The following is a 26,935-nucleotide window of genomic DNA, read 5'->3' as shown; positions in this document are numbered from 1 at the left end:
TACATGAACACGTATTTACTGCAAGTAGCTCTATGGAAAGCCAAGTCAGATAAATATAAACACTATACAGAGCTTCAAGCCAGTCTCCCAAAACCGCAAACGCGATGTGTTTTACAAAGAAAACAACAGAACAATATTTACAATGGAAGACAAAGCCAGATCAATCAGCTCAACTTTAAAACAGATCTGTGAAGCAGAAATAGCAAATATAATGAACAGTTTCAACCATATATGTTTTAGTTTTTACAGACAATAACTGTCCAATATCAAATTAAATTTACAGGACAAACATTGTTCTATCATTGGTATTTTTGTACTATACAGCAGCATAAACGGGTAGCTGGAAGGTAGTATATATAGTGATATGTTTTACATCATCTGAAAACGTTCTTCCAGCACAATACTGAATAAATTAGTTGCTGTAAACTAAGAGATTCAAAAAGATTGCATATTTATTATGCCGTACCTATTAGTATTTGTACCACTATACTTGAGGTTACCCATTTACTTATTTATTCAGCATATATTAAATCAGTGCTGTATATTGTACAATGGCAGCCTCAGGGATCTAATATGAAATAAGTATGTAACAAATTTCTTCAAAACAACCTTTTCCTTTCACATTAAATGTTTAGAACTATCTTCATCCAAATTTTGATTTCTTAGAAAAGATGTAAAGCTTTATAAAAAGCTGTCTACATATTGCATTATTCATTTATGAGACCAACCAACAGCTATATGGCAAGACAGTATCATGGTCTGTAAGAGTGGTCATGTTTTTAATTCCTGTGTGTTTAGCAGCAAGTAATTGTACCAACTGAAACTTCTCTTCCAGAATCAAAAACAGGTCTGTGCTTTTAAACCCTGTAGCAACAGTTTTTCCTGTCACTAAACACTGCATAAACTGATTGGTACCATGTTTCCTAAAAAAACCCCAAAACAATCACCTCGTATTTTAGTGACATGTACATTTCAATACTACTGAGAAATAGATCCAGGTACACATCACTGAACAATCCAAGCTGACAGTGTCTGATTTGTTACACAAACTGTACCAGCAATCTAAAGGTTGTCTGTTGGAGGTGAGGCAGCCTGGCACATCCGTTGTACAATACACATGTGGAGGATTCCCAGCTGTGTGGTGCAGTACAGCATGAGGATTTGTGTACCACTTTGAAACCTTCTAGCAATTGTCAGTGCCTTTTATAATCCATTGCATGTACCAATGACTAGTGTCATGCTCTTTTAAATTCATAGCAGTGTTAAAAAGCTAAACTTATTTCAACCAAAAAAAAATTCAGTACAAGAGCGAAGCATTTAAATTGTAGAAAAATCAGGGCTTATCTTAAAAATGTCAAATAGTCATTGTTCACATTTCTGTCAGTGGGATAAAGACAATTCATAAGCCAACATTTTACTTTTTTCCCCCCATTATGCCAGAAAGAACGAACAAAAATAGTCCCAAATTTAAAGCGGGACGTTGGTTGAAAGTAAGATCAATTAGGGTGGTTTCCCTTTAAAAAGCTACAGCTGACAAGTCTAATGCAGAAGTCACAAACATTGGATACGACTCCGCAGTTCTCCATTCGAATCCATGAACAAAAACCTCATTTCACACAATTCATATTTATAAACAAGAACAAAAACAATCTACAAGACAACCAGCCCATTAATCCTACTTTGTACATACCAAAATTCTGAGCAAAAAAAATTTCTGTTTAAGCTCTGACAGACACTTGATTTAAAAGCCTCTAGCCTATGCTCAAGAAATACCTCTTGTACCATAAAAGCAAAACTTTAAAAAAAAAAAAAAAAGGAAAAAAAGGCAGAAGAGGTCTCTTTTTCTCAGACCCATCCAGTCCCACAGGTTCACCCCTCAAGCTAATGTGCACCTCTCCCTCCCTCCTTCTGCCCAGTCACCTGGAAAAATCCTGAACTGCCAAAGTATTTCTAAACAATACATGTTTTAAGCTAACCACTTGTTAATGTACCAGAGAAGTAAATCCCATGTTAAACAGACAATCAGAAACCAGCTTTAACTTCTCAGAATATAATTTTTTTTTTAAATTAACGAGAGAGGCAGCAAGAAGAAAGGGACATACAGGGATCTCCTATTAGCGTTCGCACTGCCTCCCAAACAGATATGACATGAAAGACCAAATTCCATCACCAAAGCACAGCTATGAAAAAATCTCAATTCAAATTAATTCAACTGTAGAGAGCTGATGTCTATGAAAAAAAAAAATTAAAAGGATGTGTGTCTATGTCCGTGCTGGTGGAAATGAAAGTAGCCGGCTGGAGCTGAGCTTTGCTTCCAAAAGCACCACACAGTTTCTGGAGTTACCAGCAGAAAAGTCTTCTCTTCCAACAATGGTTTCCATGGCAATGCAGTCAGTCTAGAAAGGAGGGGGGGAAAAAAAAGTCAGTGACATTTCAAGTGCAAGTTATATCGGAAAAAATTCTTTTCTAGGGAGGAGAATACACGGAGCTTATCCACTGCAGGAAAGAGAGCTGCTGAATGCAGAACGTGGGTCCTGGCAGAGGGAGGGGGCACTCCCAGATGCCAACCCTTCAGAGATCATGAGGGAAGGAAGAACGATGGAGTCTGAAGCAAGCACTGAAGAGACGCTGCAGCCAGAGTGACACGTGGACACGGGACAGGAACTGGGGCAGCAGCCAGCCCATCCTGCCAGCCCATGCTGCCAGCCCATGCTGCCAGCCCATGCTGGGGACAGACCAAGGCTCACAGCTGCCCGCTCCACTGTCCCCCACTCCCCTGCCGAGGCTGCGCAGCGCAGGGGACCCGAGCAGCGCCGCTCACCCGGGTGTGACGGAGGCTACGGCCAGCACTCCCACTCACAGCAGGGCAGAGCTGCAACACCGACACTCCCCGCACCTCCAGCTCCAAACAAGGAGCAGCAAGTCAAGACAGCTGCGTGCCCTGTCCTCAGCTTTTCAGGAAAAAGCTTTATTTAGTTGTAATTAGAAACACCTCGTAGTACACTCGTCCCCTTTTGAAGGAAGTGTCACTGAAAGGCAACACCCAAGTACAAAAGCACATAGCTACAGCCAGCTCCCTTCTTCAGGGGCTTCAAACTTGACACGAAAAGGCAGAAGTCAAAGTGCTTGGTAAAATGAGGGGCAAAAAATACAATCTTGTATTGCAGAAGATACAGATGGGTGACAATGCAGAAATGAAAAAAGGAGGGAGTCTGCCCTCAAAGCACAACAACAGCAGCTCTGCAATTAACCACTCACATGCCGAGGTGAGAGCAACTCAGGAGCTTCCTGACGTGGAAAAAAAATTGATGAAGGGCATGCAAACGCTTTCTGCAGTTGTGTGAACACAATTGAGGACCATATAAAAAGTCACTTTTCAGCTCTCTGCAAAATCCCTTCCACTCCCAGCTGAGCCAACGTGAACACTGCTTTTCAGTCTGGAGGGCTTCTGCCAACCAAACCAGTGAATCGCACTGTCTCCCAGTTGAGACAGACCTTCTTCTACCAGTTTTGTCCTCTCAGTCAAGACTGTCCTCTGCCAGTCAGGTGGCTTTGCTCACCTTCTGTCCAAGGTTTGAGGTACATACCTGCAGGATGTTTCCTTGTAGTACAGTGAAGAAGGAAACAGCCAGTTGCTCTCATTGAGAAACAACAAGTGCAAGAGATTTAGTCTTCAGAAAACAACAAATACAGAAATGGCAGCTACTTTTTCCCTCAAAGCCACACAGTGGCTCTCCCCCTGCTTTGGGAGCTGCCTGAGCTGCAGTATGGGAACACTTCATTACACAGCACAGCAATGGCAGACATGCCCCTGGAACACAGGAAGAGGTTTCAGAGCTTAATCCTGCCCATGCTCTTATGGTGGGTCACAAGGAAATCAGTTACATCTCACTGCTAAAGAACTCAGATCTTCCTTGCCTCTACCCCAGGGACATGCTAAAGGAAAGATGGTCACAAAAAGAACAAGCATTATCTGTAATAACGCAAACCTGTGTATTTACTTACAAACCAATCATGAGGTATGCACACACAAACTCCACCCTGAGCTAAAGAACTTCTGATTTTTGTCCAGCTAGAAGTAGTGTCCCTTCAAAAGAAATAAGAAAGAAAAAAAAACAGAAAAAAGACTAAAGCTCAGCTGAGCAGCCCTGCCCCATCCCAGCACTCAGCAAAGGCTGCCCATGGCTCCAGAGACAGAGAAGCAAAGGCAATGGCAGGGCTGGCAGCAGCGTGGAAGCATAGAGGGGGTCCCATCCACTTCAGGAGAAACTCCCTTTTAACCCTACACAGCCCTCACCAAGGTCCAGGCTGCTGTGTATCATTTTCCAAATATTTCGGTGATTTCAAAAATACAGTTACTTAGTTTTCCTCAATTAAAGAAAGAAATACACCCACAACTTGAGAATCTCTATTTGTGTTATTTCACAGACATCATAAGATCACTACAAAAAGCTATTGCTTTGTAGACACAGACCATGATGTGGTCAGCAACGGCTTTGTTTTCACAAAAGCCAACTGAAGCTTTTATTTCTGAAATTATTTTCCTCTTTAGAAAAATATTGTTTTGTTTTAAGACCAAAGGATGAAAATATGCACCACTGCTTGCAATGAATCACACCTCAACAATGCATGCAAGTCAAACATTAAAACAGTTAAAGCTTCTATATTAAACTTATACTCAATAAAAATTAACTTTACCAGCACGCCCCCCCACCCTTTCCTTGCTGTGGACCTGTAAGCTCACATGAAAGGAACTTCAAAAACTGTCTGCTTTTGTCAGGACATTTTTCCTCCACGCCTTACACATAAGGCACACCTGAAAGCTGTTTGACAAGTTATTCTAATCTCTCCAAGCACATCCCCAAAACATTTTGAAGAGCAAAGGCCCAGGTGCTTGAATCAGACAATCCCATATGGCAGAACTCAGTATTTATACCTAAAATGTTTGGAAATTTTCATAAACTAATGCAAATTACATTTAAGATATTTGGAGGGGAAGGGCTTAAGAGCAAAAAAACCCCAAGCCTCTTTAAGTCCTAAATTTAATTCTCTGAAGCAGCCTGGTGTACTCAGGCAGCAGCATGGCAACCAATTCTAAAGCAAGAGCACCAGGTAACCGAGCAGAACCCACAACAGCACAGATATATTTATAAGAAACCAGAAGAAAGCCTGGGACCCCCCTGCATCCCCCCTTCCCAAAACGCTGCCCTTTTTGAACAAGAGCTCATTAATTTGCTGCCCCCATGATTATAAATTACACTTCAACATGTTTCTTCTTCATTTTTCAGGTAAAACAAAATTGTGTGTACTGTAAATAAACATAAGGGAGTTTCACATAAACATTACCTACAAGTTGATGTCAGTCTCATAAAGCCTTGAGTCTTTCATACATGGAGCTATTGGTTGTCACTACTTCTCTAATCCCCTTATTAAAGCTGCAAACTGCAATACTGCAGTTGGAGTAGTACAGCTGGCTGGTGCCCTGAGTCATCAGCTTTTTTTTTTGCATAAAAATATCAAGTATTTTATATATATATGTGGACACATATATCAGTCTCAGAAAGAAAAGGCAAAGATCACTCTCAGATAGAAAAGGCAAAGAGCAACTTGTGAAATGTGACCACATAAAAGAAAAATATTTCATCTGAAATCTAAGAGGAGACCGAAGTCTTGCCAGATCCCTCCTGCAAAGTGCTGCAGTCACCAGCATTCCCGAGGGCTGTCCCTGGGAGCCCATTCATGCTGCAGGGCGACTGCAGCCAAAGGCCCGCAGGTCACCCAGCACCAACCTCCAGGCATCACAGAAATCCCATGTCATGACCAGTGGGGTCTGCACCCACGGGCGAGTGGAGTCTGTAGCCCAGCCCGAGGCAGCTGTGCAGTCACAGTCACAAGCCCTGACACAATTCCTGAATCACGGAGCCGCCAGAGCTTCCCCCCACACCCCTGGAGCTGCACTGGATCACACCAACCCCTGAGTATCACGGGTCAGTGCTGCCACTGCCCACAGGCAGCCAGCAGCACCTCGGGGTCACCTGGGCACCAGGGAGGTTTATCGAGAGGCTCCTACACAAGAGAAGTTGTTCATCAAAAGAGGTGTAAAATGAGTTTAATGTAAGTGAGAACAAGGCCAGTGCGCGTTGTGCTGCTGATACCTGGATTCCCACCTATGCGGCCCCTACCAGAAGGATCCTTTTGAAGGGATGTGGCCTTATTTTGAGAGGTTGCAAGAGCACCTGCACATTAAGCTCCTTAGTGGCTCTTTTCTCCCTCACCTGATCTGCTTTCATTTTTTCATTAACCAATTGGTGAAGGAAACCTAATGAGGCCATGCAATCCTTGAAGAAAAAAGTAGTGCTTCTGTGAAGCTGAATAATCTTATTTCAGTCTCATAATGTAAGATTCCTCAGACATCGATTTTTTATGTTAATAATACAGATATGAGAATTGCTGATCAACAATAAAAACTGGATTAGCACTTCATACCAGATCCCATATGAATGGATTTAACTCAGCACTGACTGAACAGTAAAGGAAGCTGTCAGAAAAAAAGGATGAAGAAACTCTTCTATAAGGTAAACAAATTATGAGATATGAACTAGCAGAGTCAAGAGGTACAATGCTCACAACAATGCTCACAGAGTAACCCAGCATTCCCCTGAAGTTCTCAAACATAAATGCCACCAAATAAAACTTAGTGGCCAGGTCAGACAGAACTTTCACTTGCAGTGTAAACACACAGCTGTTCCTGGACTGTCACAAGCTCTTCCAAGAAAATCTACTCAGTCTACCAAAAAAAAAAAAAAAAAAAAAAAAAAAAAAAAAAAAAAAAAAAATCTGGTAACTGATCAGAACAAACAAGCAGCAGAAAAACCTCTGCAAAAAACTTTTCCAGGCAGCCCAGTAGTTTTCATTGCATTGCACCATACACTGGGCTTTTCTATCCAAACCTCAGCTCTATTAACAGATTTTGCACAAAAGCTTCAGCCTTTATTCAAAATTGAGTTCTACTGCTTCAGGCTATTGACAACAATACAAATTCATCTTCCTATCAATGTTTAATATGTAAAATGAGTCTACAAATCATCCAAACATTTTCAAAGTTCATCTTACAAAATATATAAGCAAAGTTTGGAAAATTGAAGCAACACTCTTCATTACACAATTCCATTTCAATTCATCAGTTTAAGATGGGATCAGATTATAAAACTACATGCAGTTGTCTGAATTTTGCTGAGGAACCATCAGAGTAAAAAGGTCACAAGGCAGAAGAGAAACTAAGGGACAAATATTTAAAATAGGATGGCAGCATGCCATTGCTCAAAAATGTTTTATTTAAAATTAAGGAACACACTGAGAAAGCACCCTTCAAGTTTTCTATGCAAAAACCACATCGTTTTATAAAAATTAGGGGCAGAGATGTAAATGAGTTGTAATTCATTAGATGCAAACCCAGTGCGTTCCACTTGAAAATGTATCAGATGAGAATATACCTAATTTACACTTTATTTCCTGCATCTGAATTATCAAGGCCATACAAGTCAGGACACTTTGAAACATACTGAGAGGCTTTAAGAATACAGCAGACATACCCTAATACTCTCAAAGAAATCCATCCTATATAATACCTGTTTTCACAGGAAAGGCCTTTACTGACATAATTCTGCAACTGATTCCTAAAAAGCTAAAAGCTTTGCTTACAGAAGATATTAATTTAAGATAATTAAATTATTAAAATCTCCATGTCAAAGAGTAAGACAGCTTAATGCTTTCTGGAGAACACTGCCGAAGTTCTCCATTTCCTGAACTTCAGGTTAGGGGGAAATCAGAATTAATCTGATTTACGCAGATCATAAGCAGCAGAGCAGCCTTAGACTTTTTTGTGCACATGGCCACACAATATTCCTGTTGTTCAGGAAAGCACTAAACCCAGCATAACCTCAGGACACAATATGGCATCTAAAGGCATTTTGTTCAGCAGCCGGGCCAGGGCAGGAGCAGGCAGCGAGTTCCACGTGGAGCCCTCCCCATGGCAGACAGGCCAGGGAGGGGTCATTTGCCCAAATACATTCTTCACAAATTAGTGAGAAATCTTTTTTTTTGCCCCAAATCTTACCAAATACACAGTTACTGTCCCATGTCATTGCCCTATTTCTTGGAGTTCTTATTTTAATGGCATCGCTTTAGACCTTGCTAGAGGCAAGCAGTGTTACTTGAGAAAAGCCAAATTTCTTCTTAATTTGCACCTGGCAGACACCTAGTCTAGAAACACAAATCAAAACCTGACACACTTGCTGCATCCCTCACATGTGCAGTTACAGTGCCTGGGTGACCCAAACAAGGCCCTCATACAGAGACATCCTAATTTGGCAAGGTGTTCAACTACCTGCTGACCACCAAGCACATACTCCCATGTACTTTCTTCAGCCATCAACAGACTAATGATCCTCAAAATCAGCTAATTAATGTATGTTGTACCTATAATTTTACTGACTTTCCACAAGCAGAATTTGGTTAAAAAAACACCCTGTCGCATGACCCACTTTTCACTGGATAAGCTACTTAAACACAGCAACTGGTAACAATATTCCAGTGAATTAGACTTCTAAAATTTAGAAGGCAAAGTTACTCTTACAAATAAACTTTATGCACAATTGTTCATTCAAAACACGGTTTTGCTATTACTAGTGCTCAGCAATTTCATGAGCCAAAATCCTCTCCCATGCTTTAAGATAACTTCTATTCACTTTGCAAAAATGCCTTATCTTTTGCAACAATGGCTTTTTTTCCCTGTTTGAATAAACAGCAGGGTTGTTTCTAGGAAGGCCTTATGCTCACTCCCTAATGTCATCTCTTTTACTGATACTATTCCTAGAATTAGTAAACTTGCATGCAGTTTTGGGAGAGGTCTAATACGAAGTCAAATTGCACTGGACAGCTTGACAAGAAGTTGCTGGGGCTTTTTTTGAGTTTGTTTGGAGGTTTTAAACTAAATTTCTATTACAATATAACACAACAACACTAAAAATTAACTCTTCTCCACCTCAAAACATATAGTTCAAAGTTTCAGATTTTCATGTTGCGTAAGAATTAAAAAAAAGTTCCGCTTTTGAGAAAGCATTCTCACAGCAAGTGTGTGAGTTACTGCACCTGACCTCCTGAACCACAGAAAATATGGGTAAATTTTAGCAAAAAAACCCCCAAAATTGTTTGTGTGGGTTCTGGGAATACCACCTGCCGCAGTTCACTCTGCTCCCCTGACGAAGGTCAGGAGGGAGCCCTCAGTGCCAGTCGGGAGGAATATTTCCTGTCTGTGCTCTTGCTGCAAAGTGGGCATTATGAACTGTTTGGAAACAAATAGGAAAGAAAACAGCCACAGCAAAACACCTCTGCATACACAACCCTGCTTCCTGTATCCAGAAAGGACTTGGAATACTTGGAAAGTTTGAGTAGTGCAGAAAAACTCCTGCACGGTGTGACACAGCTTTCCAGAGAGGAACAGACTGGTAACAAGAATCCTTCAGCTTGCAGAGAAGTATTGGGACATAACAGGAAATTTTAAGAGCCCAGATTATACCACAGGTCCACACTATGTGTGGTACAACACACTGGACAAGTGTATGGCAGAGGAGGGCACAGCATCTACACAATCCTAAGTGGCCTGGAGAAAAAAGGTAAGATTGGTTATCTCTTCCACTACACAAACCAGGGGCTGCCAAACAAAGCTGGTACAGAGCAGGGTCCGAAACGGACAGAGGTCTGCATGCAGCACATCCTGACGGATTGCAGGCTGCTGTGGATAGAAGTTTATACAGGATCAAAGAGAGGATGGAAAAGTACTTGGATTAAATATCCATAAAGGATTATAAAACAGACAAACTACATTAGGTTCAAGAAATCCCCCAAGCTGAAAAAAAAAAAGAAAATCAGAGGCTGGGTGTATGTTTGTGGGAAGTATTATACACACCTGCCCTGCTCTTCCTCTGCTGGGTGGTGTCTGCTTGCAGCCACAGGTCTGGGGCTTGAGTGAGCCAAACTATTGTTATAAACACAACCAAGAGAAAGGGCAGTATCACCCATGACTAATGAAATAGCTCCCCACCTTTCAAACCACCCTTCCCGAGACTTCCTTTCTACACGAAGTTTCACGTGTCATAATTCATCCCTTCCCTCTTCTCAACCACTTTAGACATCAACACCTGCAAGCATTCAGCACTACTTTTTTCTTTCACCTCTAGTGCCATAAATGACTGTCAAAGGCAGAATGTTACTACACAGCCACATACCCACATAGTTACACACCTTTTGCTCATGTGTGCCCACACAGAAAAAATAAATATATCTTCACTATCAGCCACTCTGCTATCACACACAGCAGTGGCATGCATCAATTTTTCACATTTCCTAATTATTACATTATTGACTCTCCATTAACATAAGGACACTCCATACCCTGGCTCATACAGGTGAGGAAGAAGAAGGGTTCAGATTGGACTGCATGTGTGAAGCAACAGCTTCTCAAACCACAGGACATGCCCAAGAGCCAAGGATTGCACCTTCAGCTTCTAGGAGCAGTTTGGGAGCTCACAAGGACAGAGTTAAACTGACTCTAAAACACAGACAACGTTTAATCAACAGTGTGTAACTCTTGTTTAGTGTCTACCTTGAGGAATATGTCAACATTAATATTTCAGTCACTCATACCCTCAACAGTGAATCAAGCCTCAATACTGCCACCACTTCCAGCCTTACCCACAACCACTGCAGTGTCTGTTCAACCTGATCTACAGACACAGAAATAAAGTAACTTTCTCCTGTGAAAGCGATTGTGCTGCACTCCAGCTTCCACAGACCTCATTCCTGCAGCTGACAGCACTGCAGCAGCAACGAGCAGGTCCCACACAGACCTCCCCATCTAGAGATGGGCTCCAAATGCTCTGGTGCATTGGTTACAAATTCTAAAGGTGACTATCTCCCAAGCCCCACTGTGCCTCCTCTCCAATGCTAGAAGGCTGCCTGAAACTCAAGAGATGCCACCTAAAAACAACCGAGAATGAACCATAGTAACTCCAAGGCAGTTCCACCAGCTTGGCTGCTTCTGGAGCAAAGTCACCAAGAACAGAGGCCCCAGTCCCTGCAACATTAACTGCCATGGGATGCTGCACAAGGTGATCCTGTGCTTTGGTATGCATTCCTGCACACCCGCTCACACCAAATCTACCAGCCACATGTCTGCAGGAAAATTAACTTACAGAAAGGAAAAAGAAATAAAACCAGAAAAAAATTATCACATTCCACATCTAAAAGGGAGAAGTAAACATTGGGACATGCTCCTAATTCAGAGATATATGCTGGCCCACATTCCTCTTACCAAGATTAATATCCTGGCCAGTGTTCTGACATTTACCTCAACCTTTTCAAGTCATTTAAACCATTACAGCTGCTGTATTTATAGCTCACTACCTTCCCTTGCTCCCTGCCATGTGCATACTCTTCCAAGTGCCTCCACCAGCTTCCTCTCCTACAACCACTCTCAGCAGCCTTTTATCTCTTCCAGGCTCTTATCTCAACTCTGCCAATGGCAGCAGCCTTGATCTCTATCTTACTCTCCACCCCAGCACATTAGGTTTCATCCATCCCTTTAGTTTCATCTTTAAATTGTAAGCTTCTTAGGAGACGGACCAACGCGTTTACATTTGCGGCACCACACAGGGACCTCCATCCTGTCTACCTGTTCAGGTTCCACAACAAGTAGAGATCATGTCTGGAGAGATCGTGTCTGGAGCTACAAGCTTCATTAACAGACTCTGTCGTAATAACATCTGAATGACCTCAAGATCAAATCTGTTCATTTTTTCATCTCATTTCTAACTGATTTCCTGTTCACCACAATCTGCAAGTTAAAAACATCTTGTTCTAAAAACACTTAAACACCCACCCCCAAAAAATCACATGGTGAAATATAGACAAAAAAGGCTTCCCAAAGCATCTCACATAACAAAAAGCAAATGTTGTTAAGGAGCAAATGTATTACTAAAAAAGCAAAGAGCTTACAAATTGTTCTAACAGATTAACTTAAGATTCAAAATAATTCCATACAGGAAACAGAAACCCCAGTGCCTGTCAATAGCTTAAACAGGGGTTTCATACAAATGAGGTACCCCATGGCTCACAAGAAAAGCTCTGCTTGGGCTTGTATGCAATCAGTGTATATTTACCAATGATGCATCGGCTTCATTGTCACTAAGACCTTCCCAAACTCCTGCTAGCCTAAGAGATCTGGGTAAGAAGAAGCACTAGTTCCCAAAAAATAATTAAGGCTCAGGCTATCCAGAAGGAAAAAAAGTTACATGGCAAATTCATCTGGTCAGCAAGAACCATAAAGAATAAAGCAAACTGGGTCAGCATGAGTACAGGAACAGAATCACACTATTCCCTGTGGAAAGAAAGTATCCCTCATCAGTGCCTCAATAAATTCAGAAATCAATTTTAATAGGGTTTTTTTTCAGCCCTTTTGATATTATTTCCTATGATTTTCAAATGAAAAAAAAAGCATTTTGATATCCTCAGTCATTCCGCAAAAGTCTGTTCTACTAAAAAGGAAACCTTTCTCCAAGTAGGCAGCATATTTATCAGCCTTTTATACCCTAGCAAAAAGGAAGTACTATTCTTATCTATTTTATGTCCTAAATAATAGTTCAGTTTGGTATTTATAGAAGTTCATAACATACATATGCTATGCAATGAATACAACCCCTATTTTACCTTTAGTAGTAATTTAAAAGTTTTCAATTTTCTAAGTCACATTAAGTTGTATCATCACCTTGGAATTACAGCCAAATCCTTACTATAGTAATTTCAGTATAAGCCACCTCTTTCAAAAACCCCCTCTTCTTGGAAGAATAAAAAAGATTAGACCTCACACTTAACTCACGAATCACTGGCACACAAAACACACATATACACACACACAGGTGCAGTCTCAACGGTTTGCATCCAACCATAGACCTAAATCAACAGAAAAATAATGTTTGGAAATAAGCAACCTCTGGCCCTGAAGATACAGCTCATGACTTGAAGAGGGCAGAAAATTCTTGCTAGCAGTCTACTAACACTGCTTCTCCTGGGGTAATGCTACTACACATGAAGCAAAATCCCCACAAATCCAAACACTTATATGTTCAAGATCATATAGATAAGATACTCGGTAACACCTCTAAAATGCCTTTGATGAGTTAGGCTTATTTACCTTTGTCTTCCCACTGCCCTCAAGTATGTCAGAAATCCCTTCCTGATCATGGTTCTGCCTCTCAAGTAAATCATAACCCGTCCCTAAGCTGAGTGACCTTCACGGAGTTGCAGGGCTTGATTAAAACTGGAACATACTTCTCTCTCACTTTTTCCCTTATAACTGCCTAAACCTGTAAGACAACAGTGCAACTTGATCACAGGATTGTTGTGAATATGTAGAACCTAAAGTGAAAAAAGTTAAACAGCAAATTTTCAGGGTGGACCATCGGACAGTTCTCCAGTCAAGTCATTACACACCATTTAGGATGTGTCGTAAGATAACAGGCCATTTTTAGGAGAAAACAGCAGTAGTAGTACATCCCCAGGCTCCAGAAAGCTTGGCTCTCTCACACCTGCCTTTCAGTTTTATCACTCCATTTTTCTTTGAGCTGAAGAATGCCACATTTGATCACAACAGTACCTAAAATAAAACTCTAGAGTTTGTTTCCTGCTTCAGCTCAGAAAAACAAACTTGTTAGCGCAATCAACAGAATTCAGCATGGTTTTGGGAGCACCACAGATCCACAAACAGAGCACACACACACCAAGGTACAACACAGTACTATAAGCTCTTTTTAGTACCACCCAAAACCTCAAGGTATAAATCCTCCCCCAAGCAATCAATATGAAGAAAATGTATTAAAGATCCTTTCATAAAAAAAGGACCATATGCAGAGAAAAGCAAACCCAAACTCTACCTACTGCTAACATACCACTGGACATACAAAAACCCCAAAGAAATACCTAGTGACAAACCACCCCAGCAATCACATGCTGGAATACAGCCTCTGGAAAGACCAACCAAGTGCTGCCCACCCTCTGCAACTCCAACCTGCTGCCCCAGCAACAGGGGAACAAGGGGCCCTAAGACATCAAGGGAGGAGGGGAAAATGTGAAGTTGTAGAGGGAAAAGTAAAAGCATAATAATGTATTTAAGATTTCAACAAAAGACTTTAAAATAAAAAACAAAGCAAATCCAAAAACAACCACAAAAAACACTCTGAACCCATGCTGGATTACTCCCAGACCACCCTGCATCCTGCAGCCAATGCTTTAACCTACTAGATAGCTACACGCAAAAGGTTTTAGACGTCCAAAAAGATAAATGTCACCATCAGCTGCAACTACGGATTTGAAGTCTGGAAAGCTGATTTCCAGAAGTATTTCAACACTGACTCCAAGTAAGCATTCTCTTTCAATGGCCAGGGAATATTCTTGTCTCAGACTTTCTCACCAAAGTATAAGTAAAACCAAACTGATTCTTGGTCAAATATGTCATAATTAACTCACTCCCACGCCACAAGGCAAAAATCTGTTCTGCCTTCAGCAGCTCATATACTACTTGAGAAAAAATTACCCTGGGTATTTTTAAGCATAGCTGTAAGTTACTCAAGGCTGTTAAAGTGGCATCTGTTACAGCAAGATTAAAACGGTTTGAGTTGTTTGGGTTTTTTTAAGAATTATTATCCCAGCACTACTTCAAAGATGTAGGATACACAGCAGCATTTGGATGTGCTGCAGTAGAGTTCTTCAAATTATTTTTAAATGGGCCCCTGCCTTAAGTATTCTGCCAACACAGAAAAGCCTCAGTTTGAAACAGACTTTAAAACCACTACTTTGAAACCCAAAAGGAGCAGTTATTTGCCTCATATCCCATAAACTGCCATTTACTATATTAGTAATAGCTAAAACTTCCAGCTTCTGAATTTCTCAAAGTGTATATTGTTCCTTATATTCTTCAAGATTTTGCATTTGAAATATGCAAGTTACCAGAAAGGATCTCGACAATTTGGAACATAAATTCTGCTTTACAGCTGTAGTTGTTTTCCTTCCTCTCAGCTTCCCAAAGTGTACACAGCACTCTCACCCAGCCTAGCACAGGAGGAGATTAAAAAGGTGAGGAACACCTAAATTATAATCCTGCACTTTAGAGAACACCTTAAATAATGTCTTAGCATAGTGTTAGAGTATCTGGTAAGTATCAGAGTAGCAGATAAGATTAAAGAGTGGGTGTAAAATAGCTGAGTTGCTATTAAGCTGAACATTACATTTACTCCAAACAGTTTTTTTTGAGTCCAGGGTATCTTTGCAGGTATAACATTTCTAATTAAGACTGAAGAAACTTGTATTATACAGGACTCATTATGCATTTTATTACCGCCCATTCTCATTATCCTGCTCAGTTTCTACAAGGTCCAATAACAAGGTATACATTAGCTAAGCCCTGTTTGAAGTAGCTTTAGTGTTCTGTACTCCTAGCACAAAATGTCATGACTCAGATTCATGTAATCAAAACTGCAAACCGCTTGCTTCAATATTGTGTAACAATTTCATGACGAAATTGTTTTGCTAATGATCTCCTTAAACTGCAAGCACTGAAAATCAGGACCTTATATTCTTTTTATCATTATCAACAAAAAACCTGAGCTCAGCTTTGCCTAAACCCCCCAAAAAGTGTAGTAACAAGTCAGGCCTAGTTACCATTCCAAGTTTGTCCTTTCCCATTCCTCCATACACATCATGAATGGAGAAGGAGGAAAAAAAAGTTTGACTCACATCAGTGAACCTGAACCAGAAGTAGTTTGGGAATTACAATGAGGGAGCAGTGATGCATTGGAAATCACTCCACCACCCTCGGCAGTTTGGAGAACACAGCTGAGTCACAGAACACAATATTCCATTTAAGCAAACAAAACAAAAAAGCAAACAATCCGAGGCTGGGAAATGTTTTCCTTCCAACAAAACTGTGGTTCAGGGAAAAGAGATAAAGTTCTCTACCTGACAGAATTTAATACAGATGGGATAGCTCCTTTCTAGGAAGTAAAGGGTAAATACATCTGCTAAGTATTTTCCTTAAGAATGGATATAGCCACAGAGCACTTTTTCAGGCAGAGAGACTGAAAAAGTGAGATGTAGTAGGAAAGACAGCACTCTGTTCTGCTAAGTCTCCAAAAGTATTAAAAATATCAATTACCCAAAGGCACACTACATCTCTTCAGGAGACAAGAGGTTTAAGAGTGAAGCTTCATTTTCACTACTTAAAATGGAATGTGAAAATATTTCTCTGGATTACAGAAAACTTTTTAAATATTAAAAAAAAAGCTTTATTGCAATAGAAACCAATAAGCTGTTTAAAGAATAGCCTTCTAAAACTGTGCTTGCTATATAGCTTAGAGACATGATTTTGTATGTGAAAGTAAACAGCTATCTTCATAATCAAAAATTTTAAGTCATTCCTGAGAAACAGATATACACCACCAATTTGAATACAGTACTGTATTCAAGTCTGGGAAGTTGCTTTTAGCCTGGACTATTCCAAAACCTGTTCACCCCTTCATGAGCCCCTGCAAGTGACTGGTGTCCACACCTCACCTACCTTCCTACTATACACCAGAAACACTTTACACTGCCTTTATAAAAAACTGTCAGGCCTTGCATAATTCTGTGTTTCTTTTTAGGACTAGAAAGATGCTTAATTTCCTGGCAAAGCCCATGTTTTTTGCAGAGAGTTGTTTTTGCCTCCTTTTAATGCATTTCATTTCCAGAAAACTTGCAATTCCCAACAAAAGCAAGCAGCTGTTATGCCTCTCACTCCTCTGCAGCTTGTAATGGACAAGAGAAAAACCCCTAGCACGGGACTGTAGACACTTTGCTGTAGCAATAATAAGCATAAGCAAAATGCTTATGATAAATACAATTTCTAAACACAGTATCTCTTGTAAAGTATTTTTCAGTGTAATATTTACAGTACAGCTGAAAGGAAAACATCTTTGTTCTTTTTTCTTTTTCATCTTTATTTTGTAAAAATATTTTTTGTTACTTTATAGCACAGAATTTAGTCATATGAGGGGAATAAGATCAAGTTAAAAATTCTGCTGGTTTTGGAGGTGCTGTAAAAAAAAAAAAACACGAAAAAACAAACACAAATCAGCCACAGCAATCACTGTGCTTCGGACTGCAGATTTAGCAGACAAATCTTTGAAGTGCTGAAAGACTAACTTTGGAAGAAAGCACTTCTTGGACTGGCAACTTTCAATGTCTTCTAAATTTTATTCCAACCAACAAAACAAAGCAGAGGAGAAAAAACCACTGAAGCAAACCACACATTTCTGAGCAGCCCCAAGCAGTGCTGCCAGACTCCGAATGGCATGCAAACTTAGTCAGGCTTGGACCTTCCACTAGTAAAGGCTATACAATTTTAAGCTCCTGCAATACCTTCTACCTTTAGAAACTTAGTTCTAAAGCAAAACTAGAAAAAAAAAATAATTTCGGTGTTTAGGATTGTAATTAAAAATATTAAAAATATCAAAGTCAGCAGCAACCTGCCCCTTTACTGTTTTATCTGTGGCCAGGGTAGACAAGTATCAATGTCCAACCATGATTAAATATTTCCTCTTAGTATCCAACAATTACTGACTACACATACATTTGCAAAGAGAGGAAAACATCATTTCCAATAGAATTGGTTTTCTACCAGGAGGGCGAATTACTATAAGGAGTTCAGTGGGTCACTGGCACCAAAGCAATGATTACTCTTTGAGAGTTCCAGCACAGCACTCACACACTGCTGCTCAGCCAGGGGATATGCACACCACCACTAATTACTGGCTTTGCTCCCACCATGAGAGCTTATCATATGAACAGGAGTGTCCCTCCTCTTTCCCATACTCTTCCTCCCCACCTGCAACACCTTTATTTTTATGCATACTTCAAAAACTGTATTACCTTACACCTGGGTCAGACCACTGACAACTTGAAAGGCAGCAGCCTCCCCTCCCAAGTTTCAGACCTGGAAGACACTGCTTAGAGCCTGCTCTTCCTCAAGCACAGGCATTCCTCACCTGCTACACAAAAGGCAGATCCCAGGGAAAGGTTACAGCTCAGCTGAGCCCTAAGTGGTGAATGTGAAGGCCTTGGGCTGCCTCAGCCCCCCTCCCACTGGTCAGCCAGGTCCTCAGGCTTCTCCAGAGCACACAAGGATACTCTGGCGGCCAGAGCTCAAAAGGAGCCACCAAACCTCCAAAGGAAAAAATACTGAGTTCTGTTTACATAAGATTCAGCTAAATAAATCTGGGCAGATTTGCACATTAAAAAACCCTGTAATATGAATTTCAACTACATTACTTACAAGAAACATTTAAGCCTCAAATTTTGAGGTCTAAACCAAATTTAGCCATTTTGAGCTTTCAAATTACAAAAATTTCAGTTCAGGAAAAAAAAAATGAAGAGTCATCTAGTTCTAAGGGAAGAAGAGGAAAACAGAACTGAAGGCAAGAGCTACCATAACCTCAGGAGAAGAATTCACAACATGAAATACCATTAATGCTCATGCTAGCAAAATTAATAAAAGAAAAAAAAAAGGCAGATGACAGTTTGATAACCCCTCTGAGTGCCTAGAAGAGGCACATAAATCCTTTAGGCCAAGGACCACATCCCCTCTCGCTGCTGTTCAGCGGTTCAGATGCTGCACTACAACAAAACTGGTTGCACTAGAATAACACAGGAGATTATAAAAAGCATTTACCCCACTCTGAAGACAGCATTAAGCAGACAATCTAATTCCTACGGTTAAGCAAGCATGACAGGGAAGTGCTTTTAAAGTTACAAACCTTTTCTCGCAGCGTTACACTTCAGCCCATCTGATCTGCTGAAATCTATGCTTACGTAAGCTCCACTGTCCAAACCTGAAGTACCATTTTGGAGATGGCAAGCTGGCGCTGTAGTACTCGCCTCACAGCTTAGAGGGTCATTGCGTAAATTCAGAGCAATGTAGTTCAAGCCATTCTGAAATCCAGTTGAGGTGTCCCTGGACATTTTGCTTTCCTGACAATCAGAAATGTTTTCATCCGGTTTCAACCAAACGTTGTCAAATGAGGCAGAGCTGTGTCTTTTGCTACTGTCAGTAAAGAAGGAGGATGAAGTCGTCACAGTCCCAGCAGAAGAGAACGTTTCAGAACTGTGTCTCCTCCTGCCTTGAGGGTCAGCTCGAATCACTTTCGGCCCCATAGGAGGATCAGAGCTAGGGACAGAAAAGCTACTGCTACCAGCATATCGATCAACAATGCAGAGTCTATTAACAATGGAAGAAGGACTATCCATCTTTACACCATTATCAGATTCAGTGGCAAATGGCCTTGGTGGTGTTGCTGCCATGTTGAATGTCATCTCAGTGTAGTCATCAGTCCTGTTACTTGCTGTGCTAACACAAGCAGTACCAAATGAAAGCCTGGCATAGTCAGGGTTTGGTTGATTTCTAGGAATACTGGAACTTGCATAAATTGAAATATCTGTTAGAGAGTTCGACAGTTCCTTCACTGCTTTCGGTGACTGCACATCCAAGTCAACACTCATGTAATCAGAGAGCGGTGACTGTCTGTGGTCACTACTTGAGCCTAGAGATGATGGCGATCCTTCTGCAGATAAGGAATACGGTGTGTTACTCACCTTTTCATTAAAATCAATATTTATGTATTCACCAGGACTCGCTGGCTCAGGTGGAACTGTACGATCATACATTCTGGGGATGGTATTACTCCCTCTCGTACCAAGGGGCAGTCGTGTGGGCCTGGTAGCCCTGTTCTGCACAAGTCCTTCATCTGAACCTTTCAGTGTCGGCAATTTAGAGATGCCATTAGCCAGAGTCTCACTGCTGACCCCCTTTACATTTTCTGGTCCACCATACAAGAGTTTTCCAGGTGAAGACATTGGAACATATTCACTGTGGTCACCATTTTGTCCTGATAACGCCTTAAAGCTTCGAGGCAAAGAGAAATATGAACTAAAACCTTTGGAAACAGAAGTGGTGTGAATATAATTTGAATCACTGGGGTGCTTTGGAGCTGAATTACCAGGTGACATATCCATATACTCGTTGTTTACGATCTTCTCGTTACTTCCTTTAGAAGCAAATCCAGTTAAAGGACTCCGTACAGGTGAAGAGCTGCCCTTTGGAAACATCATCATATAGCCTCGGGAGTCAACCTGAGATGGTGACCATGAATTGTTAATCTGTTTTGGAACAGACATGCTTTTAGGAGTCATTGGCAAATAATCACTGGTGCTGGATAAAGAAGATGCAACTCCTGGCATCATCGGCATGTACCCATCATCCCTGGTTTTACTCCTACTTTGGTTACACATGGAATCAAGGTTAGTGTCACTGTACTCCAATTCATGGTTATCTTTCAATTTTGGTGTTTCAGAGTAAAGTAATCGTCCGTGATTTCCTGCAGAATCTTCATCCAACAAAGCTGTAGTTTGTGTCGTCTTCTGCTGCACTGCTACAGAAGTTGGTTTTGTTAGAGAGTAAGTTCTTTTCCTGAAACACTTTTCAGCCTCCATATAATCATCTCTTGGGCCATCATCTCCCTGTTGCTTACTCATGGACATGTATTCATTCAGACAGTTCTCCTCTCTGATAGGTGGTGTGTTTCCCAGGGAATCTGGTGTATTACTCCTCACCCGAAAGTACCTGAAATCTCCAGGGCTGGAGCCGTATTCATCAGAAGAGATAAATCCCCCATCACTTGGGGAACCACAAACAGACGAGCTAGAAGGCCTGGTCAGCATGTCCGAAGCAGAACCATGGCCACTGCTGGAAGAAACACTGATGGGACTTGTGGTGGAGGGAAAATGAGAAACAGGCAGCGAAGCAGACCTGGTGTGGTAAGACGAGCTGAAAGCAGCTCTCACATACCTTCCACTTCCTTCTTGCCGGCCCAAATTCATCCTTGCAGTATTCAGGTGGATCAGACTCCCAGTCACTGACCTAAAAGGTCTAGTCATGGTTCCTTCTCCTTCACTGGATGTTCTGAAGCGATAGGAGCTGTTGCTTTTGGTGGTAGGAGGAGTCCCTCCAGCAACACTCTCAGTTCTAGATCTTCTCTGCAAGCCCGTCTGGCTGGGGGGTAGGTTGCCCAAGTTCCTCCTGGTGGTGATGAAGGAGATGGGATTGGTACCGCTGCCACCACCAGAAGACTGGCTCTTGCTTCGGGGCCTGAACTCTGCAAAGGTCTTTAGAGCTTTCATGGTATCCAGAAAAGTCTCGTGCATATTTTGGGCAACAACCGAATCATCCACTTGCATCCAGAGTTCTCCAGGCCCAATAGAGGCAGATCTGCCCACTTCGATAAAGAAGAAGTTCTCTGAGTGTCCACAGCGGCGAATGTTCATAAGCTGCAAGTGAACAGATGGCACCTCCGAGTTCAGCTTGACGAGGTGGATGGCCTTGCTGGAGAGGCACAACCTATACACTCCAGTGAGGTTTTTTGTTTGTCCCAAGCCTTTGGGCTTCACGTTGACCTGCCACACCTCCTTGAACACAGTGCCGGGCCTCAGGGCAGCCCCGTAGTGCTCATCATCTTCGTACACCTGCTGATCGGCATGGTCCTCCTGCTCCAGGAAGCCCCTCTTGCTCTGATTCATGAGCTCGCTGATGGCCTGGTACCAGGCCTCCTGCTCGGCTTCGTTCTCGGCCAGCATGGCGAAGTACTCGTCCTTGGTGTACAGGGCGATGATGTGCTTGTGCTTAGCGTCGGCCCGGCGGCTCACGGTGAAGCACTGGTACAGGGGAATGACCCGCTTGGGCGGGGGGCAGCACAGCGCGGCCGCCCCGCCGGCCCCCGCCGCCCGCAGGCTGCTCTTGAACTTCTTCTCACTGTCATAGTACTCCAGACGGGCGGGGGCCAGGTGGCTCTCGGCCCGCAGGACGAAGTAGCGCTTGTGTCCGTGCTTCTGCTTCCGCAGGTACCCACACTTCCTCACGTCCTCGCCGGCGCCGCGGCCCGCCGGGGGGGGCTGCCCGCCGCGGCCCGCCGAGGGAACGGCCCGGCCCGGCGCGGGGGCGGCCTCGGGCGCCGGGCACAGCGAGGCGCTGGGCGAGCGCCGCAGCAGCAGCAGCAGGTGGTGCGGCTGAGGGGACGGGCAGCGCCCGCCCTCGCCCGCCGCCGGCTCCCCCTCGCCCGCCGCCGCGCCGAGCACGCCGGGCTCCTGCTGGGGCGCGGCTCCGCCTCCCGTGTGCCGGGCGCCCGGCTCCTCCTCGCCGTCGCCGCCACCACCGCCGCCGCCCGGGCCATTCATCCCGCTCGCCATCTTAGGGGTCACGCAGGGTCCGGTGCGGCCGGGAACGGGGCACAGGGCGGGCAGCGGGAATCCGCGCTCACCGGGGAAGCGCCCCGCGCATGGGAAGCGGGCGGTGCCTCCGGCGCCCCTCGCCCGGTCCGCGCTCCCACCGGTCGCTCCGGCCACTCGCACTCACGGGCGGCGGCGGCGGCACCGCGGCGAAAACATCACGTGACTCCGCGGAGGGCGGGGCCGCGGCCGGCGGCGGGCGGGGCGCCCGGCGCGCGGGGCGAGGGGGCAGCGACGAGCCCGCCGGGCCGCGCGCCAGAATGGCAGCGGCACAGCCAATAGGAAACGGCGATCCTTCGCCAGCGAGCCAATCAGCGGACGGAACACGGAGGAGGGGGCGGGCTTCGCAGCGCCCTGTCGGGGAGGCGAGGCTACGTTGGATGGGCAGCGCGGCGGACCAATGGGAGGCGGCAGCCGCCCCGGGCTGGCCGCGATCTGGAGGGGTGTTTCCTGCGCTGGGGAAAGAGGCGGGGCCGACCATGATTGGCAGGAGTGTTGAGCGGCCGGTGCGACAGCCAATCCGCGCCTCACACACATAGACGGGGGAGGCAGGGCCGAGGAGCGCTGTGTATTCGGCGGCGAGAGTAAAGGGGAAGGCGGGGCCTTGAGGAGATGGACACGCTCTTTGGCCAATCAGCGCAAAGCCCCGCCTGACGAGCACTACCGGTTGACGTTGCGTTCGCCAGGTTCCTTGTGGGCGGGGCCCACCCCTTGCGCGCGGGGCCGGCGGCGGCTCCCATTGGCCGGCGGGGAGGGCGCGCAGCGGGGGCGGAGCGCCAGCGCGGGGGGGCGGAGCGCGCGCCGCGGAGGAAGTAAACAAGCCGGCAGCGCGCGGGCGGCCGCTGGGGTCGGGTGCGGAGGCGTGCGGCGCGCGGCGGCTGTGGCGGCAGCGGGGCCGCGTGACCCCCACAGGGCGCCATGTCTAACCCCGGGGCTCCGCCTCTCTCGCCGTCACAGACCCCAAACATCTTCTCAGCCGTTAGAGCTCTTAACAGTACCCACAGACTCCTTCATAGCTTCCAGAGCCCCTCAAAGTCCTCACAGCCCCCACAGATTCTCTTATAGCGTCTTCAGAACCCTCACAGCCCCCAGAGACGCCTTCACTGCCCCCTCATCCCCCACTTCCTGTGCTGGCAGAGGCAGCGCGATGATGTTGACATGCAGTGGGTTGTTTATTTTCGACACACTGCTGTGTCACTGCACCCTTGTCACGGGTTCGGGATGGCCCGGTGCCAGTCGCAGTGGGGTTTGGTGGGGTGACAGTCCACGTTACTCCTGTGACTGCTGTGCAATCCTTTGCCTGTGGGATCCGAGCAGGCCACTGACACAATTCGTAGGTTTTAGATCAAAACACGATGAGTGAAGAGCAAATTCGTTCTGTTTCACAGTTGATGAGCACTTGTGTGCCATAAAAATCTCCGTTCCATCTAGATTAATTGTATTGATAGACTACAGCGCTGGATGTTATCACATGTACGGCTGCCCCACCATTTCAGAGGCAATGTTGGAGGGCGTGGAGCCACTTTCAGGCCTCTACCCACCTCCCCAACACTTTCTTCCTCTCGTAATTAATTCCTCCTTCTGCCAGCTCACCCATGTCCTCACAGAGGACACTGTCCAAGTTGGTGGTGGCAGCCGAGAACCCAAGGCATGTTCCTGTGCTCCTGTGGGGGTGCTTGAACTGCAGGGCAGGGCAGGGTGTTGGCCACTGATGCTGTTCGTGGTGCCTTCTCATTCTTAATAAAAGTGTCCCTGGCAAAGGTATGTTTTATTTGAGTTAGGAGTTTGTGTGTACCAGTCATGTCAAGTGTAAAAATAATCCTTTTCCCGTAATACAACTGCAAAGATCATTTCCCTAGCCAGTAATTTTGACCACATGTCTCTTTACTTTCTGTCTTGATTTGCTTTCAAGGTCATTCTTGGACTACCTCACCTATGATTCATTATGAGATGACAACTCTCAACAATCCCTGACACCAACTTCCACCACCCACTTGTTTTGGTTTTGGATAAATAGCTCTATGTTTTCTTTCATTCTGCCTCTCAGGTGTGGGAAAAGATATTTTTTGAAGTCTCCAGTAACTCGGCTTGGAAGCTGGCGTGCCAAACCTTGTACTTGCCATGTTGATTGTTAATGTCACTTTTTTTTTCATACTTCTCTATTCTCTCTTTGTTCACTGCTTGCTCACAACGTGTTTAAGCTGCACTCTTTTTGGTTTATGTTTTTAGAGCATCTAACACAGTATATTCTTGTACATGATTAGAGCTCCTAAGTGTTATGGCAATACAGTAAATAAGTTGTAACTGCAGAAATGTAATTATTCCCAAAACAAGAATCATAAACACTAGAAAACTGAGATTAAATTTAGTTTTTAAAGCCATTCAGACATGTTGGCACAAAAATACACAACTAAAATCCCCATTAGTTAATGATGTCATGAATTAGCTATACAATTATATTGTTGCATTATATTGTTGATAGCCCTTAGTAGAATTAAACTGGTTTCTGAAGATTAATTCCTTTTATTTTTCATTATTTTCTACCTGGTCCATCAGTTGGGTGAGGCTGAGATTTCCATAATTGTTTGGATTTCATTCTATACTCTAACATGAAAATTTAGAGTGGTTTTAAATATATAGAGCAAGGTGAACTTTGTTCATTGCATGCTTATTCTGGCTGATTGCTGAAGGATATATGTGGGAGGAAGAAAGGAAAACTTTTGAAAGAAAGGGCTTGGATTCTCTTTTTTGTTAATGTTTTTTTTTTAGTCATCAACCCCTGGGCTTGCTTGACAGTAACTATGAATAAGCTGTCTCTGTAAGAAGAAGTGTATCACAGTTTTCTGGTCTCTTTTAAAGCCCTTTGCTCTTACATTGCACTTACAGTGTTTTTGCTAGGGAACTGAGAAAGCAATGTATGCATAATTCAGTCACACAGAATTTTGGGGTGGTGGACACCTGTGATCAGACCAGCAGGGACCTGCAAAAACAAAACTAATAGAATTGGATTTTTCCACTGGGCTCTCTCTGGCTTAAAAGGAGTGCTTATCATTCCTGAAAACTTAATTTGTTCATGTTTTTCTATGTGACTATTTAAAAAATACTTCCCGAAAGTACAAGCTAATCTATAATTTGCATACTCTTTCTCAACTTTCATTAGTAGGAAGAACAACTATTTGTTTTCTCTCTCTTTGAATAAGTATTGTTTAGAGTCTTTTGTGCAGTTGCGGAATCAAAATTACTGATTTCCTGTAGTAATGATTTTTAATTTTTGTAGCTTATATAAAACATTTAAGTATACCTGTTAGTGTATGATACCCTTCATTACTGAAATAATTGTCTGGCTGTGGGGATGGATCTGATTTTACTGTCTTTTTTGTCACAAATGATTATAACTTTCACACACTTTTGTAGGTTTTTGTCTTACCATTTCTCTGGCTACTTGTCTGGCGCATAGCCATAATTTGCTCTGTAAAGTCAGTGCCCCGGTTTTTATATAGAATCAGCTTTATATTCTTCAGTTTTACTTGCAGAAACCAACATAACCTGTGTATGAAATGTTTCCTTGACTGTGGGTGCATTGTCTTTCAGAAACTAAAGAGAAGTCAAGATCCCCTCCACATGTCTCTTGATCTTCACCAGACTTGAAGAACCTGTAGTTCTTAGAGCTGGAGGTATGTTTGCTTTGTGTTTCATGTGTTTGCGCTTTCTGCTCTACCAAGTGTCTGCATGAGGCAGGCACTGTAAAAGGCCAGAAATGTGAACCATTTCTTTCATTATCGTTTCCACAAGTGGCTGTAATGTTGGTAATATAAAGCAATTAAGCTACTGGTAATCATATTGTTGAGCCAAATGGAGGGCCAAATATGTCATCTATGGCTGAAGTACTGAGGAACAAGGAATGAGTTCCTCTAAGTATCTCTGAAATTCCACAAGGAGTGATATTGTTAAATTAGTTAAGATATAAGAGGTAAATGGTTTTGGATGTGATGTTGCATGACTTAGTGCTCATTTCTTCTAGTTAGAATAGCCTATATTATGCCCATCCTCAGTTACATCTACAGGAGTAATTACCCAATAAAAACCAGAAAGGAAGTCAGTTCTGTTGAGTAGTAAAACACAGTCCTGGCTCAGTCTTACTCGTGACATGTTCATAAAAGAAAAGGAACTGGAGAAATTATGTCTGTAGAAGTTTAGAATAAAAATTTCCCAGAAGTATTTAGCAACCAAAGGATGTTAAGTGAAAGGTAAGAATCACAGGTTTTAATTGTATGTGTTACATTTTCACTAATCATATATTTTTATACGTTTATTCAAAATAAATTAATGTAATTGTTCAGATTGTGTATTTATGGCCAAAACTCTTCCCTCATTTTAACTTTACATCTCCAAAGTAGCCTGCTCTCATTAACTTTTTAGCAGTTCTGTTTTCATAGTAGGTCTTACTGTGATTTTTATGAGAGGCAAAGTTAGCTCACAAAATCAAATAGAACAGCGGTTTTAAATTAACCAGTTA

At 43.2% G+C, this 26,935-nt stretch overlaps 1 protein-coding gene across 1 annotated transcript; it reads right to left on the bottom strand.

The window, feature by feature from the left end:
* On the bottom strand, positions 1-22,559 carry IRS4 (insulin receptor substrate 4). The gene is made up of 2 exons (XM_082289465.1): positions 18,900-22,559; positions 1-2,396 (listed from the first exon to the last, which is right to left on the bottom strand). Exons 1-2 carry the CDS (start codon positions 22,378-22,380, stop codon positions 2,392-2,394), a joined length of 3,486 nt encoding a protein of 1,161 aa, XP_082145591.1. The 5' UTR covers positions 22,381-22,559; the 3' UTR covers positions 1-2,391.
* Between the last annotated feature and the right edge of the window lie 4,376 nt (positions 22,560-26,935).

Source organism: Coloeus monedula, assembly GCF_965178545.1.
Source record: "Coloeus monedula genome assembly, chromosome: 12".
In the NCBI taxonomy this organism is placed as follows: Eukaryota; Metazoa; Chordata; class Aves; order Passeriformes; family Corvidae; genus Coloeus; species Coloeus monedula.
Note: the sequence above shows the minus strand (reverse complement) of the source record. Positions and strands in the feature narration are given on the sequence as shown.